This window comes from Falco naumanni, chromosome 13 (assembly GCF_017639655.2).
Source record: "Falco naumanni isolate bFalNau1 chromosome 13, bFalNau1.pat, whole genome shotgun sequence".
NCBI classification, from domain to species: Eukaryota; Metazoa; Chordata; class Aves; order Falconiformes; family Falconidae; genus Falco; species Falco naumanni.
Window position 1 is genome coordinate 9914497 of NC_054066.1, and position 13445 is coordinate 9927941.

The 13445-nt window shown below is 49.7% G+C and overlaps 1 protein-coding gene across 1 annotated transcript in view; it reads left to right on the forward strand.

Annotated features, from left to right (window-relative positions):
- SGPP2 (sphingosine-1-phosphate phosphatase 2) overlaps window positions 1-11952 on the forward strand; it is a 37401-nt gene extending 25449 nt beyond the window's left edge. Inside the window, exons 3-5 of the mRNA XM_040613891.1 lie at window positions 1383-1562; window positions 4132-4221; window positions 10774-11952. Of these exons, the coding sequence (XP_040469825.1) occupies window positions 1383-1562; window positions 4132-4221; window positions 10774-11319 (816 nt within the window). The 3' untranslated portion in view covers window positions 11320-11952. The remainder of the gene's footprint in view (window positions 1-1382; window positions 1563-4131; window positions 4222-10773) is intronic.
- Window positions 11953-13445: the final 1493 nt, after the last annotated feature.

The following is a 13445-nucleotide window of genomic DNA, read 5'->3' on the forward strand; positions in this document are numbered from 1 at the left end:
GTAAGCCTAGCACTCCCCACGGCATGTGCTTTGTTGCAGAGAGGGGGAGGAAGGAACGTGACATTTTGGCTTTTTCCTGGTCCTGATTTGTGAATCCTGAATCCTGGCATTTTTCTTTTTAACACGAAGCCATTTTTAAATGGCTGGTGGGAGAGAGAGGGATGCAATGTGGCTGGTGACAAATGTGGCAGCGGATGATTGTGTTGCTGTTTTGGCATATGGCTAACACCAGCATGGGAAGGATGTTATTTTAGGACCCCTCCTTTGCTAGTGGAAGTGTGAGAAGCAGAACAGCGAGCCGTCTCGCGCAGCAACTGAGCTTTCATGGCAGACATCAGTTAACCTAATTTTTGTATTTAAAAAAAAAGAAGAAAAATAGTTTGCTTTGTTTTGTAGAGCTTGTTTTGCCTGTGTCTGGCTGCACTATCCAAAGGGAGGAGGGTGGCAATAGAAAGCAAATATATTCTCCAGGAACAGCCTGGGTGACTTTTGTTCACGTCCCTGTCTACTGTGGATGCTGAGAGCCCGTTGCCTTTGGGCAGAGGCTGCTGGGGAGCAGAGGTTGTCATCACGGTGGGTGCCCTGGCTACTTCTGGGGGGGCTGCACCTCTCGGTGACGCCGGTTGGCTTTGCCTCATGCCTCTGCTTCCCTTCGCTACGGCTTGCAGTGACCTGAGAATGGGACGTTTCCCCCAAAATCACTATGTTGCAGTGCTCGGTAGCTAATTAACAGGGCCCTTGCTTAAACCTCTGGTGTCCCAAGCAGTGCACAACAGCCCGGCATCGCTGGGGAGTCAGGCAGGAGAACTGGCGCTGCATGTCACCTGCCCAGTTTTCTCACTGTTGCCTCCTCGAGGATGCCAGGTTATTATTTAATAACCACGCTGGTGGTGCGTCCCAGCAGGGCTCCTGCAGCACCTCCCGCGGTGGCTGGGGTGGGAGCTGCCCTCATGGAGCTGCTGCGTGGAGCTGGGAGGGACGCGGCTGGGCAAGGTGGTGATTTGCAAGTGGTGGCGGAAAAAATTCTCTTGTAGCTGTTTGCTTTGCAGGAGAGGGGATGTAAGGGATGGGGAGGAAACTGAAACTTCTCTGGCGTGGGGTGGGAGCCAGCTGTCTGTCTCACGCTATCCTGTATTGCTGCATCTCATCAGCGAACTCTCCTTTTGGTCCCACTTGTGATCAGGTTACAACGTGGTGCAGTAAAACCGTTGTTTCCTTCACTGACTGGATAATGGAAACCCCTTTAATAATTCAGGGAATGAATTCTGCACTCGGGGTGGTGGATTTTGCAGGAAAAAGCGCAGAAATAGCAGTGGTTCTCGGGTGGTTGAGTGGGGATTGCCTGTGCTGACTGATAGCCCTGTGGCCTTTCTTCTCCCCAGATCGTGATGTACATAGGCCAGGTCTCCAAGGACATTCTGAAGTGGCCTCGGCCCCTCTCACCACCTGTTGTCAAGCTGGAAATGAGGACGAATGCGGAGTACGGGATGCCTTCCACCCATGCCATGGCAGCTACTGCCATTTCCTTCTCCTTTCTCATTGCGACCACAAACCAGTACAAGGTAAGGGGTACAAAAAGGTAAAATAAATAAATAAATAAATAATAAAAAGAAAAGGAAAAAAAAGAAAATCATGTGATACTTGCAGCAGGCTACAGAAAACTAGCAAATCCAAAGCTGTTGCTACTTCCAGAGGAGCTGTGTTTAGTTTCAAAGAGGTGTATTTTTCCCTGTGGTTACCCATAGCTGGCCGATAATAGATACAAGAAGAAATTTAGTGGAAATCTCCTTTCTTTAGTATGAGCCCTGCTTAGACCCGTGGGCAGGGTGGTGTGGCGGGTTCCCTGGGTTTTCACATGTGGGGTGACCATGCAGGGAGCTGCCGTGCTGCTGCAGAAGTTGCCCAGTGTCAGTGTTTTGTGCTTGCCCCGTGCCCACCAAGCCATCGCTGTACATCAGCAAATGCCAGCTCCCGGGGAAACCAAAGGAGCTCTGTGTTGCCTGTGTTTTGTATGATGCAGGAAGAGCATCCTTGGATATCCCCTGGCTCTAACCTGTGTTAGACTCGTAGCGCACAACGTGATTTGAAAGCTTGTTTGTCAGGGAAGTAACAGCAGTGTTGTGGCACTGGAGCTGTAGGCTGCCTGGGGAGATCTCATCATTATTTCCCCCAAACCTTCAGCCTTTGATCTTCCTAAAAGGTTTATTTTCTGGAAACTCCTTTCTCCATGGCAGTTTTCCACTCATTTTATGAATCCAAATAGGGGTTTCCTGCACTCTATCCATAATAACTTCCTGGCTGCGTTGCATTTAAGTGTGTTTCTCAGCCTTCTCAGATGTATTTCAAAGATAAGCCGATGTAGCCAAGAGGGCTCGCAGTATGGCCAGGGGGGTCTTGCCGTTGCAGTGTCCCCAGGTGTTCTCCCTATGGTGCTGGCGTGTGTGCAGGGACAAAAGCTGGCTACCCGTTTGGTGAAAGGTGCTGTGTCTGCTGTGTCCTGGGGCTGTAACTCATGGAGCCAGAGATCTCTGAATTACACCAGGATCCCTGAATTAATTTAACTTCCAGACTCACCCGGTCCCAGCCATGAAGCAGCGTGCTCTGCTGCTGCCTACAGTGTGGGGATGAGTGGGCAGGTCAGTGGTACCCAAAGCTGTGCTGCCAGCCTCCTGCTCCCTGGTAATTGTATGTGAACTGGTTGGAGCAGCTTGGCAGATGGGGAGGAGGAGCCATAACGTGGGATATTTGTCAGCCCTGGAAGGCCAAATCCATCCCATGTCTCAGAGCTGCCAAAAAGAGCCGGTCAGCAGCACTTTGTCTTCCTCCTCCATGGATAAGCTACCAGTGGATAAGCTCAGCTCTTCACACGCTGTCTTGTACTTCTTAGAAATTGCCATGAAACAATAAAGCTGCTGTAAAATAATTAAATGATTTAATTGCCTCTATTAAGAAGGAAAAATCTACCAGTGCATTATGCTGCTATCTTCTCAAGCTGCCCTTGTCATCAATTACTGATCTGGACTAGCTCCCAGGCTGCCTGCTGAGGGACAAATAAAGTGGGCGTAAATCCTCTGAAGGCTTAGAGAAGTGAGGAAGAAATAGCGTTTTATGAACTGGGAGTGACATCTGCAGCTGGGTCTGAGCTCTGTATTCCGGGGGCTAGATTACGCCCGAGGGGAAAGGGTCAGAAGCAAGTTGTTATGCTTAAAATTTCCACAGAAGCATTTTTGCTTTGACCTGTGGCCACCCTGGTCAGTTGTCAGCTTTCAGCAGTAGATGGAGACTTTATGTCAAATTGGGGGAATTAATTTCATTTATTTATATTTTGGGTTGGTTTCCTTTTTTTTTCCCGAAAAATCTCCTTTACAGACTGAAAGGATCCCGCCAGCCCACTGGGTTTCAGGGATTGAATGAGTGGATTAAGGGCTGTATGTTAAGCTTATTCTTCAGCAAAAGCTGGGGCTTTTTTTCTCTTTTTAAAATGTTGGTTTATTTCAACACTTCCTTCCATGTTTGTAGGAAACTCAGAGGGGGAATTGTGCAAAACTGGCTTTGTAAGAAGACAGTTAAACCTTAGGTGTCACAGGGAAGAGTGGTCCTGACTGCTCTAATAGCTGGATTGCGGTTTCAGCTCAGACATTGATTTTCCCCTCCCAGCCCTCTGCTCCAGGACTATCGATCACGCTTCTGGTCAGGCTCTGCAGCTATCGCGTTCCCCTCAGGTGATCTGAGGCTGCAGTTCAGCCTCGGGCATTGCTTGTATGACATGCTGTGCTTTTTTCCTTAAGGTCTTTAGCACTAACATGGATTTTGCAGGTAGGTATTGCAGGGAAGAACTCTGCAGATGCCATCTATTCTCCAGGCTTTTCCACACTAAGACTAGACCTATGCAAAAGTGGCACCACAGATGAGACAACCTCCCAGCAGGATTGCATGTTGGCCAGCGTGAAGTCTCCTCTGGGGTTATGTTAATCTCTTTGGGAAAGTACAGCTCGGGAGCCACTTCCCAACATGAGACCCTTACATCAGTCTGGCTGCTTGGGTGTTTTATTTCAGATATATAGTGATGTTAAAATGGATAATGGTGTAATGGGGAGGTTTTTGGTTTTGTTTTGTTTTTCCTTTTTGCAGTATCCATTCGAACTAGGCCTGGTAGCAGCATTTGTGTTTTCGACGCTGGTGTGCCTCAGCAGGCTCTACACGGGGATGCACACAGTCCTGGTAAGGATGCTCTGCGCCGCCGCGTGCTGGTCGTGCCTCTAGCTCTGCTTCCCCACAGCGATTCCCATCTCCCACTTCCTAAGCAATGTACATTCTGCCTTGGCCATGCCACTGCAGGAACATACGAGTTGTGCCACGAAATTCCAGGCTGTGCATTCAAAGGCAGCTGTGGCGAAACCCTGGGGCTATTGCTATTTGAGTCTGCAGGGGAATTATTTATACCGTGAGGGAAGCAGTGGTGCAGGTGAGTTGAGGAGCCTGGTGAGGTTGGTGTGACATCTGAATTGGAGTTCTCTATTTTGAAATTTTAATTGTGAGGAATGCACTTGGGCAACTGACACTGCTCCTTAGCTAAGCCCTTTGTGCAATAGTATCACTGTTGTCAGCGAGAAATATCCTGGGCTGGTTTAGCTTGGGAGTGTCAGGGAAGGAATAGCAGGTCGGTGAGTCACACCAGCGGCCAGCGGCGAGCAGAGGAGAGGGTCAAACATGGAAAGTGAGCTGCCCTTGGGGACCGGGGGACAGCGTGTCTCCCGTTACCATACAGGCATGTGGCGTTTAGAAAAATACCATGACAAGCTTCTCGTTTTCAGCTGGAAGAAAATTCATTCCTAAAGGACTGAGATGCACAAGTACTTTGTTCGAAAATAATAAAAAAATATCTGTGGCTGTATATGACAGATTTTTGGGGCTCAGTTGTTTCGAGTTGTCAGTCCTGCTTTAAGAACAGATTTCGGTGTGACTTTGGCTACAGTGTAGCTGGTTCCTTTCTGAGGAGGGGAAGCATTACTGATGTGTCACATCCAGCGGTCAGAGGGGTGGTCCAGCTTCCCAAGCACGGACAGAAACTCCTGGCTACTTCCCTGCAGGAGGCTGATATGTGCTGTTGGTTGGTTGCATATGCATCAATAATGGCATTTTTTTACTAATAACTATGTTTGTAATAAGGAGACTTGACAACTGTAAGAAAGGGAGCCCTTATAAGATCAAGGTTTTCTATAAAATATAGCTTGACCTTCCCTTCCAGGCCTAGTGGATCAAAATAATATCTTAAATCAAAGATGGAGGCACCCTTTCTTGGCTATTGACCTTAAGTCAGTCAGTAAAAATTCTTCGCATACTTCCCGTGCTGGTCCATCTTAATGAAAGACTCCTCTAAATTTAGATGGATTTTAGGGTAAAGAAGAAAAAGTCCTTTGTGCCTTTGACATGCTAAAAAAGGGCTTTAAAATAAATAATTAATTAAAAAAGCTCTTTAGTTGAAGTGTGAGGAATGCTGCCTTTCAAAAGGGTAAATGCACTGTGCTGGGGTCCCCATCCTGTGAGGCGCCTAGTGGTCACGGCTGCCCAGATGCGGCCCCCCTCTGCGGCTGCATCCCACCACAGGTTCTGGCCGTGACAGGTTCTTTTGGGGAAGAAGTGCAGTTTAGAGCCGTTTCCCACACGTCGAGGGATGCTCCCACCCTGGCCGGTCCGAGGTGCCAGGCCAGGAGGCACAGCAGCCGCTCAGCCAAGCTGCCAGCTGAAACAGGCTCTGTCTAAATGGATTTTTAACTGAGATCCTAACAGAAAACGAACGCTGACAGGATATAATTATGTATTAAGCGATCAAAATATTTTAGTAAAGCAAATGAATGGGTAACATATACCCACTGACTTAGTGAAAGTGAATTTTTCCCGTTTGAGGAACCAGAGGAGGACTGGTGAGGAGGTTGCACCGTGCCTTGCGAAGCTGTAGCTGAAGCTCCGGTGCGGGGGCTCATCTTCGGGAGTCCCAGCTCTGCAAATCAGCCTGTATCTCAGCATTGCTGGCGTTGCTTTTGGATCAGGAGTGGCCTCAGAAATCACAGTCATGTCGGTAGAAGAGATGTTACCAATAAAGACCTTCTGGAGAGGCAGTACGCTGGTATGAGAGCTGTCTGCATCATCATGGCTGTATCGGAATGAATACTATGCTTAGGGAAAAGGGAATAAACACCCGTTGCCTGGGCTGTTACCAGGAGAGCATCACCCGGGTAGGGGGTGGGGTGGAAGCAATGCACTTGTGCTGCTGAGAGATAATTTAATTACAACAACCCGCATTCACCACCTTGACATGAGAATATCCCATGTGCGTGGAGAAGCAGGGGAAAGGCAGGGCCCTTCTTTCTAGGTCTTAAATGATGGAGCCTGAGGAGCTGGTGAAGAGGGAATCTGGAGTTACCTGGAAAGGGCAAAGCAAACATTTGGACACGTTTTGAGGCAGTGAATCTGTGACTTTATAGGGGTTGTTTTTAAGGAACAAAAAGCAATTGGAGACAATAGGACTGGGGTTGTGTTTTTTTTGTTGCTGTTTGTCTTTTTCCCCAGAGAACTGTATTTTAGAAAATATCCTTTTACTCTCCATCTTAAAACCTTGGCCCAAGTGTTGATCCCTGCCTTGGCGAGGTGAATGGGTTTTCCTGTCTCACTGCTGCTGGAGCATGCCTGAGTCATCTTGTGTTTGAAATGATGAGCAATGGTGTTTGTGTGAGTGCACGGTATTCCTGAAAGATGCGAGCAAGATCATTACAAATCATATTGGGAAGAACTTCATCAGCCGAGGGCAGGCCCCAAGGTGGCAGGAGGAGGGGAAGCTTTTCACCTTTTTCTAACCTTTCAGAGCCAGCAGTAGGAATTTCTTCATGCACTGAGCTGATGGGTTTGGCATTGCTGTGGCAGCGGAGCCGGGTCCCCTCCCGGCTACAGTGCACGCTCCCCTGTCACCGGCCATCGGTGGGGGCTCGGGGTCAGCCAGTCACTCCAGAGATGCAGCTGATGCCACGGCAGCCTTACCGGTGGTACGGCAGCTTCCCCTTTCCTTGCCCTCAGTTAAAAGCCATAATGCCCCATGCTGGCCAGTGTGGTGTGTAGGGTACCAGGAGTCGTCAGAAGGTCACTTTTTAGGACCAAAAAGAAACCTGAAAGTTGTTTCTGTAAACAAAGCAAATTGTTTTTTTTTCCTTGAGATGTACCGATGATGCAGTGTTGATGCATTTGTTGCCGATGACAGCAGCCTCAGGAGGTGACACGCTGCACCCCCCTGCCTGGCTGCTTAGCCCTGTGGTACCTCGGGGTTTTTAACACCACCATTAATCCTGAAATTATCTTAAATATTTTAGAACTGATAAACAAACAAGGTACTGGCATCACTTTCCAGTAGCAGTACATTCCTTGTGGGATGAAACAGGGCAGCCTTTAGGAGTGGAAAGCAAGTAAGATATTTCTGTTTAGGAAAGTGAGTAGCATCTCACACTAAGTGAAGGTGTGAAGGGAGTTCAGGCGGTAAGTGACGATATACAGGACAGAATAGGAAAAGTGTTATTTTTGCTTTGATTGGCAATATCAGGGAAGGTGCTTGAGTGCCACCATGTTCAGGGTGATGGTTTGTTATTCTGGGGGCGTTTTGTGAGTGCTTGCAATTCCAACCATAGTTTTGATGGGGAAAGCATAGGAGGGTCTTGCCTTCAGAAAGCTTTTGCAATACTAAAACAAACCATGTTCTAAGACCTGACGAAACCACAAAACCAGCCCAGCACAAGAACAGCAGCAGCGATGCCGGTACCCATGGACCGCGCCGCTGCCGTGCTGCCTGGGGGATGGGCGGAAGGTGTTTTGAAGCACCCCAGTCCTGCATCCCAGGCAGCACATCCGACTGGACATTCACCTCAGCTGTTTTTCTTTATGTACCTGTAGCATCAGCAAATAACTCGAACAACTTGGAGCGTTAGAAACCTGGTACTGGCCTGTTTTTAGGTAGCAAAGCAGAACGGCATCGCTGCAGTTCAGGTCGCCAGGAGCCAGGCCCCTTCCTGGAGCCCGGGCAGGTGCTCTGTGCTGTGGGAGAGGCAGGGGGCTCTGTGTGCGAGCCGGCCAAGCTGCATGGCAGTGGGGGGGCTTTGGGGAAGGATGGAGGACTTGTCTGTGCTGAGGGAGCTGGAGCGTCCTAGCAGGGAAACAAGGTTTTCACCTTTGCCGGTAGTACTGCACCTTGAGCAAAATTCGTGCCTGCCCTCATTTAAAAATTCCTTTATAATTGTGGGTTTGGCAAGAGGCTAATCTGTTTACCCAGGCAGACGGACAAGAATGTGCTTCCTGGGAGTGCTAACAGCCGCTCCACTGCCGGGAAAAGCTAAGGTCCCGCTCCGGGGTGCACAGTGGGCAGAGTCCAGGAAAAGCAGTTTTTCTCATGGAAATCAGCGTCATCCCTCCTCATCCCATCTTCTCCTTAGTTTTACAGGTGAGGGGGGAAAATCATTAATTCTGCACAGCTACATATCTTCATAAGGTGTTGATCTTGGACTCAACTGCATTCTCTGGGTGTTCACAAAACCAAGCCTCTGCCCACGTGTACTGGAACTGAAGGGAGCCACTGCTGATGGCCGTGGCTGGGGATGTCCTGCACCCTCCAGCAGCTTCTCGTAAGGAGTCTCCAAAACGGGAAGCCTATCAGTTGGCGGATAGAGGGAAAACCAGAATAAACCACCGGTCTCTCGACGACTTTGATCAGTTAAAAAGTTTTGAGCGTGCACCCCCAGTAGTTGTAAATATACTTCTGAATTATATACATGTACTGCTGTACTGATACGTACGTTATAAAACACACAGAAATATAAATTTAAGAAGAATGAGATAATGATGAAATAAGCACTACTTAAAAAATGTATGTATATGTTTTATTTTACTTATTAGTGGTGCAAAAAGTATTTTTTTCCTACAGCCCAACGGGTTGCCTTGTGCACCCACCCAGTTTGGAGACCACTGGCGTAAGCCACTGGTGGGAGAAGAGCTGGTTATCTGGGTCCTGCTTGAAAACTACAGGAGCTGTGCTCCTGCGCTGGGGCTGAGTGAGAGGATAGCAAAACTCGGAAAACTTTAATCGGGTCTGTAAACAGAGGCTGTCTGCACCCCGCCCGGGAACCGCTGGAGTCAGCTGGGCAGAGCTGAGCAAAGCCTTTGTTAGGGGAATATTAATGTTTGGTTAAATGTCTTTAACTAGAACAGAAAAGCACATAAACAGCTTTTGAGTTTCATTCCTTCATCACATGTGGAGGGAGTACTGAGGTGTCAGGACTTTTTCTTCTAATATGAGGTGGACAAATAGAGGGGTGGGGGATGGATTTGGACAGTGGTGATGGGATTTCTGAGCATCAGTGCTGGGTGCAGCCCCCAGCTCTTCCCTGTTGATGTGGTTACTTAGTGCTGGGCCAAAACATGCCTTTGTGGTGAAGTTATCATCTAAAAATTGCTATCAAAAGATGATTATTATGAAATATTATTGACATCTAATGGTATTTTACATATTAGATATCTGTGAACAACTTTGTGTGTTTCCATGGCTATCCTTGTGTCATGGATGAGGGAATAAATGTAAGTGGACATTTGTATTAGGAATATGCAAAATGGCTCTGGGAGTTGCTTAAAGGCAAATGTTCTGTGAATCTATTGCCTGGAAGTTGTAAACAGCTAAAATTCAGCCATACTGGAGCAATGCATTTACCAGAAAGTCATAAAATATTTCTGTTGTGAAGAAGTCCCCTCATTCCTGCCTAACTGTAAGGGAAATTCTCATAAAAAGTCATTTTAGACTGTGACGAAGCATGGTAGCGGTCAGCTGTCATGACTTGGTGAAGAAGATACTGTCCTGAGCAGAGGACGTTTCTGTCTGTGATTATTTCATGGTCAGACTGCAAACTGCTGCCTCCTGCGCCATGCTTGGAGTGCTGCACAGGGAAACTTGTTATTTTGCTTTTTCTCTGGCTGCTCTCACACGGGCAGCTTTTATTAGGGGTTACCTCTTGTCTCCTTTCCCAGCCTCGCGGATGGCAACAATCAAGTGCTCAAAACACCTTATTTACCCCTGTTAATAAATTAGGGTTTAACTATGCGCTTGCCTCGGGCTCATTACTGCAAGCCGGATTTCATAGGCTTAGGCAACAGATTTCTGGATGTGTTCCTGCCCGGCGGTGCTACCTCTTGCCGCAGCCGGCAGAAGTCGTGGCACGCACCGCGTCCTGCGGCTCTGCACTTTCCTCCCCTGGAGCCGCTGGTCCTGGATGGGGTGCGTGTTTCTGACAAAAGAGATGGAAAGGAAACAGGCGATTTCATCAGATTCTACTGATATGATGACATGACTTCAGGATTATGGGACGCGAAGGGTTTGGATGAATGCAGCTTACCGTGATGTTGCCCCTGGGATGGAGTTGTGCATGTGCCTTTTCCATGGAAGTTGTAGGAGGAGAGTGCCCTTAGAACACGGAAGCAGGTGAGGGGAAGGATCTCACTTGTTCAGGGGAAAAATATGGGTCAATATGTCCGAAATACGGAGAAGGCCACGGTCAGGTTCAGGTCATGATTTGTTTAGCACAGGCTTCAGGTTGTCACTGCACACGGGCAGTGCCATGGCTGTGAATTCAGGGCATTCCTCTGCTGCTGCTTGGCCACAAATGCAGATCCTGGTCTTTTATCTTCACTCAAGAGCATCTGTTTCACCTTCCAGGTCTCACAAAACTTTTAAATGTGATCTCTTTGCAGGATGTCATCGGTGGAGCACTGATTTCGGCTGTGCTGCTCGTGCTCTTGTATCCTGTGTGGGACGTGATAGATCACTTGCTGTTAACTAGTCCCTTCTGTCCACTGCTTTCCATAGTCGTGCCTCTTGTCTTATGTTACAACTACCCCAAACTAGACTACTACAGCCCTACCAGGGGAGACACCACTACTATCTTAGGAGCAGGAGCTGGAGCAACAGTGGGGTTTTGGTTAAATAACCGGTATGCTGCTCCAGCCTACACCAGTGAAAATTTTCAGCTTGGATTTCCTCTGCTCACCGGTAAAATAGTGGTGGTGGTGCTGGCCAGGTTCTTTGTAGGGATCATTATTGTCTTGCTGACACGCCAGCTCATGAAGAGTGTGGTCCTTGGCATGTTGGGTTATCGGTACAAGTTTCCCATCCGTGACCTGGAAGCCCGGAGGCGACTAGAAGTTGAAGTGCCGTATAAATTTATAACGTACTCCTCAGTTGGCTTCAGCGCGACCGTGGTTGTGCCAGTGCTGCACAAGATGTTGGGACTGATGTGAGCGCGGCACCTTCCTCACCAAGGGACCTGTGGCACCACCACGTCAGAGATGTGATGAGTCGATCAAGGCTGGTGACTTGATCGAGAAGTGTTTTGTGCCTTTCTGCACTGGTGTGGTGGGTTGACCCTAGCTGGACGCCAGGTGCCCACCAATGCCACTTTATTACTCCCCTCCTCAGCTGGACAGGGGAGAGAAAATGTAGCAAAAGGCTCGTGGGTCGAAATAAGGTCAGGGAGAGATCACTCAGCATTTACTGTCATGGGCAAAACAGGCTCGACTTGGGGAAAAATTAATTTATCGCCAATCAAATCAGAGTAAGATAGTGAGAAATAAACCCAAATCTTAGAAACACCTTCCCCCCACCCATCCCTCCTTCCTGGGCACAATTTCACTCCCAAATTCTCTACCTCCTGCCCCCAGCATTCAGGGGGATGGGAATGGGGGCTGCCGTCAGTCCATCACATGCTGTCTCTGCTGCTCCTTCCCCCTCAGCGGGAGGGTCCTCACACTGCCCCTGCTCCGGCCTGGGGTCCCTCTCATGGGGCCACAGGTCCTGCCAGAAAACCTGCTTCAGCATGGGCTTCCCATGGGGTCACAGCCTCCTTTGGGCATCCTCCCCGGGCTGCAGGTGGGGATCTGCCCCCCGCTGACCCCCATGGGCTGGGGGCACAGCCTGCCTTGCCGTGGGCTGCTGGGGAATGTCTGCTCCGGCTCCTGGAGCCCCCCCTGCCCTGCCCTGGGGGGCTGAGCTGTTGCTCCCACGTACGCTCGCTCCTCTGCGGTGGCAATAGCTCTTGCACGGGGGTTTTGCCCCCCTGCTTGAACCCGTTATCCTGGTGGCGCCTCCGCCATGGCGGCTGGGTGGGCCTTGGCCAGCGGTGGGTCCGTCTGGGAGCTGGCGTTGGCTCTGTGGGCACGGGGGGGCTTCTGGCCGCTCCTCACAGAAGCCACCCCTGTAGCTTCCCCCGCTACCATGACCTTGCTGTGCAAACCCGGTACGACTGGCCTGAGATACCCCGTTTGTAGGGGTCACGGGAATTGCTGCACGCAAACATCCCTGGGTTAGAGATCGCTGACCCCGCTGTGTCCCACAGTTAGAGACCCCTGGCCCAGGTGACTAAAGCTGCCAAGCACGGAGTGCAAAGCCAGGATCCCAGCTGGAGCAGCAGCGGCGGCTGGCTTGCCATGGGGCTGGGGCACGGGGAGAGGTGGCTGTGCCCGTGGGACGCCGGCCCTGCGGGTCCCGCTGCCTGCCTGGGGGCTGCTCCTGCCGGGGCGGGAGGGCAAGCCAGCGAGGGGCTCGCTTTGGGGAGCGAGCGGCTGGTGGGGTGGGGAGAGAAGCAACCAGCCAAGAGCGAAGCGCCGTCCCCGGGGCATGCAGAGCTCTGTCTGCACCCTGCTGTCCCTGGGGGCAAAGGAAGAGTGGCTGAAAGTGGGAAGGTGAGGCGGAGGTGGGGGCTCTACGAGTGCTGGCGCTTTCCCGCTGTCAGGCTTTGGCAGGAGCATCCTGCTGGCCAGGGTGGCAGGTTTATTCAACAGCCAGTGTCAGCAGAGATCAGAACAGCCACATGTGGCTATGGCTGAGCATTTCCCTAAAGAAATCTGGTGACTATTGTATTTATCACTTGTCATAGTGCCTTCTGATGGCACTGCTAGACCTGGCTAGTTCTGTGCATGTTGTAGTGGGTTTTATCTACTGCAATCCCCAACCTCCCCAAAAAACCCCAAGAAACAACCCCCAAAAAGTAAAACAGAAGAAATAAAAATCCAACACAAAACATTTTAAGTGATTTGTAACAAATTTATCTTGGCTATTAATAAGAAAGCCTCCACTAAAAGATCCTTTGCCTACATACAACCGAGTAGAGGAGCGGAGTTGTTACCCCAGTGTTGAGGCTTGCGTTCGCACTGTTTAACTCTTGATTTAGCTGCCCTGTGTAGGGGATGGGACAGAGTCCTTCCTATCGTGCAGGGGTGATAGTGTCCTTAAAACTGCGTTGTGGAAGGAGCTGAGTGGTGACTCCGGTGACTACAACGTGTGGTGATGATAAGATGCCATCATTTTGTGGTGCTGCACAGCATTACGGTTGGTCTTCCGTGCATCTTGCAATACCATGTATACACTT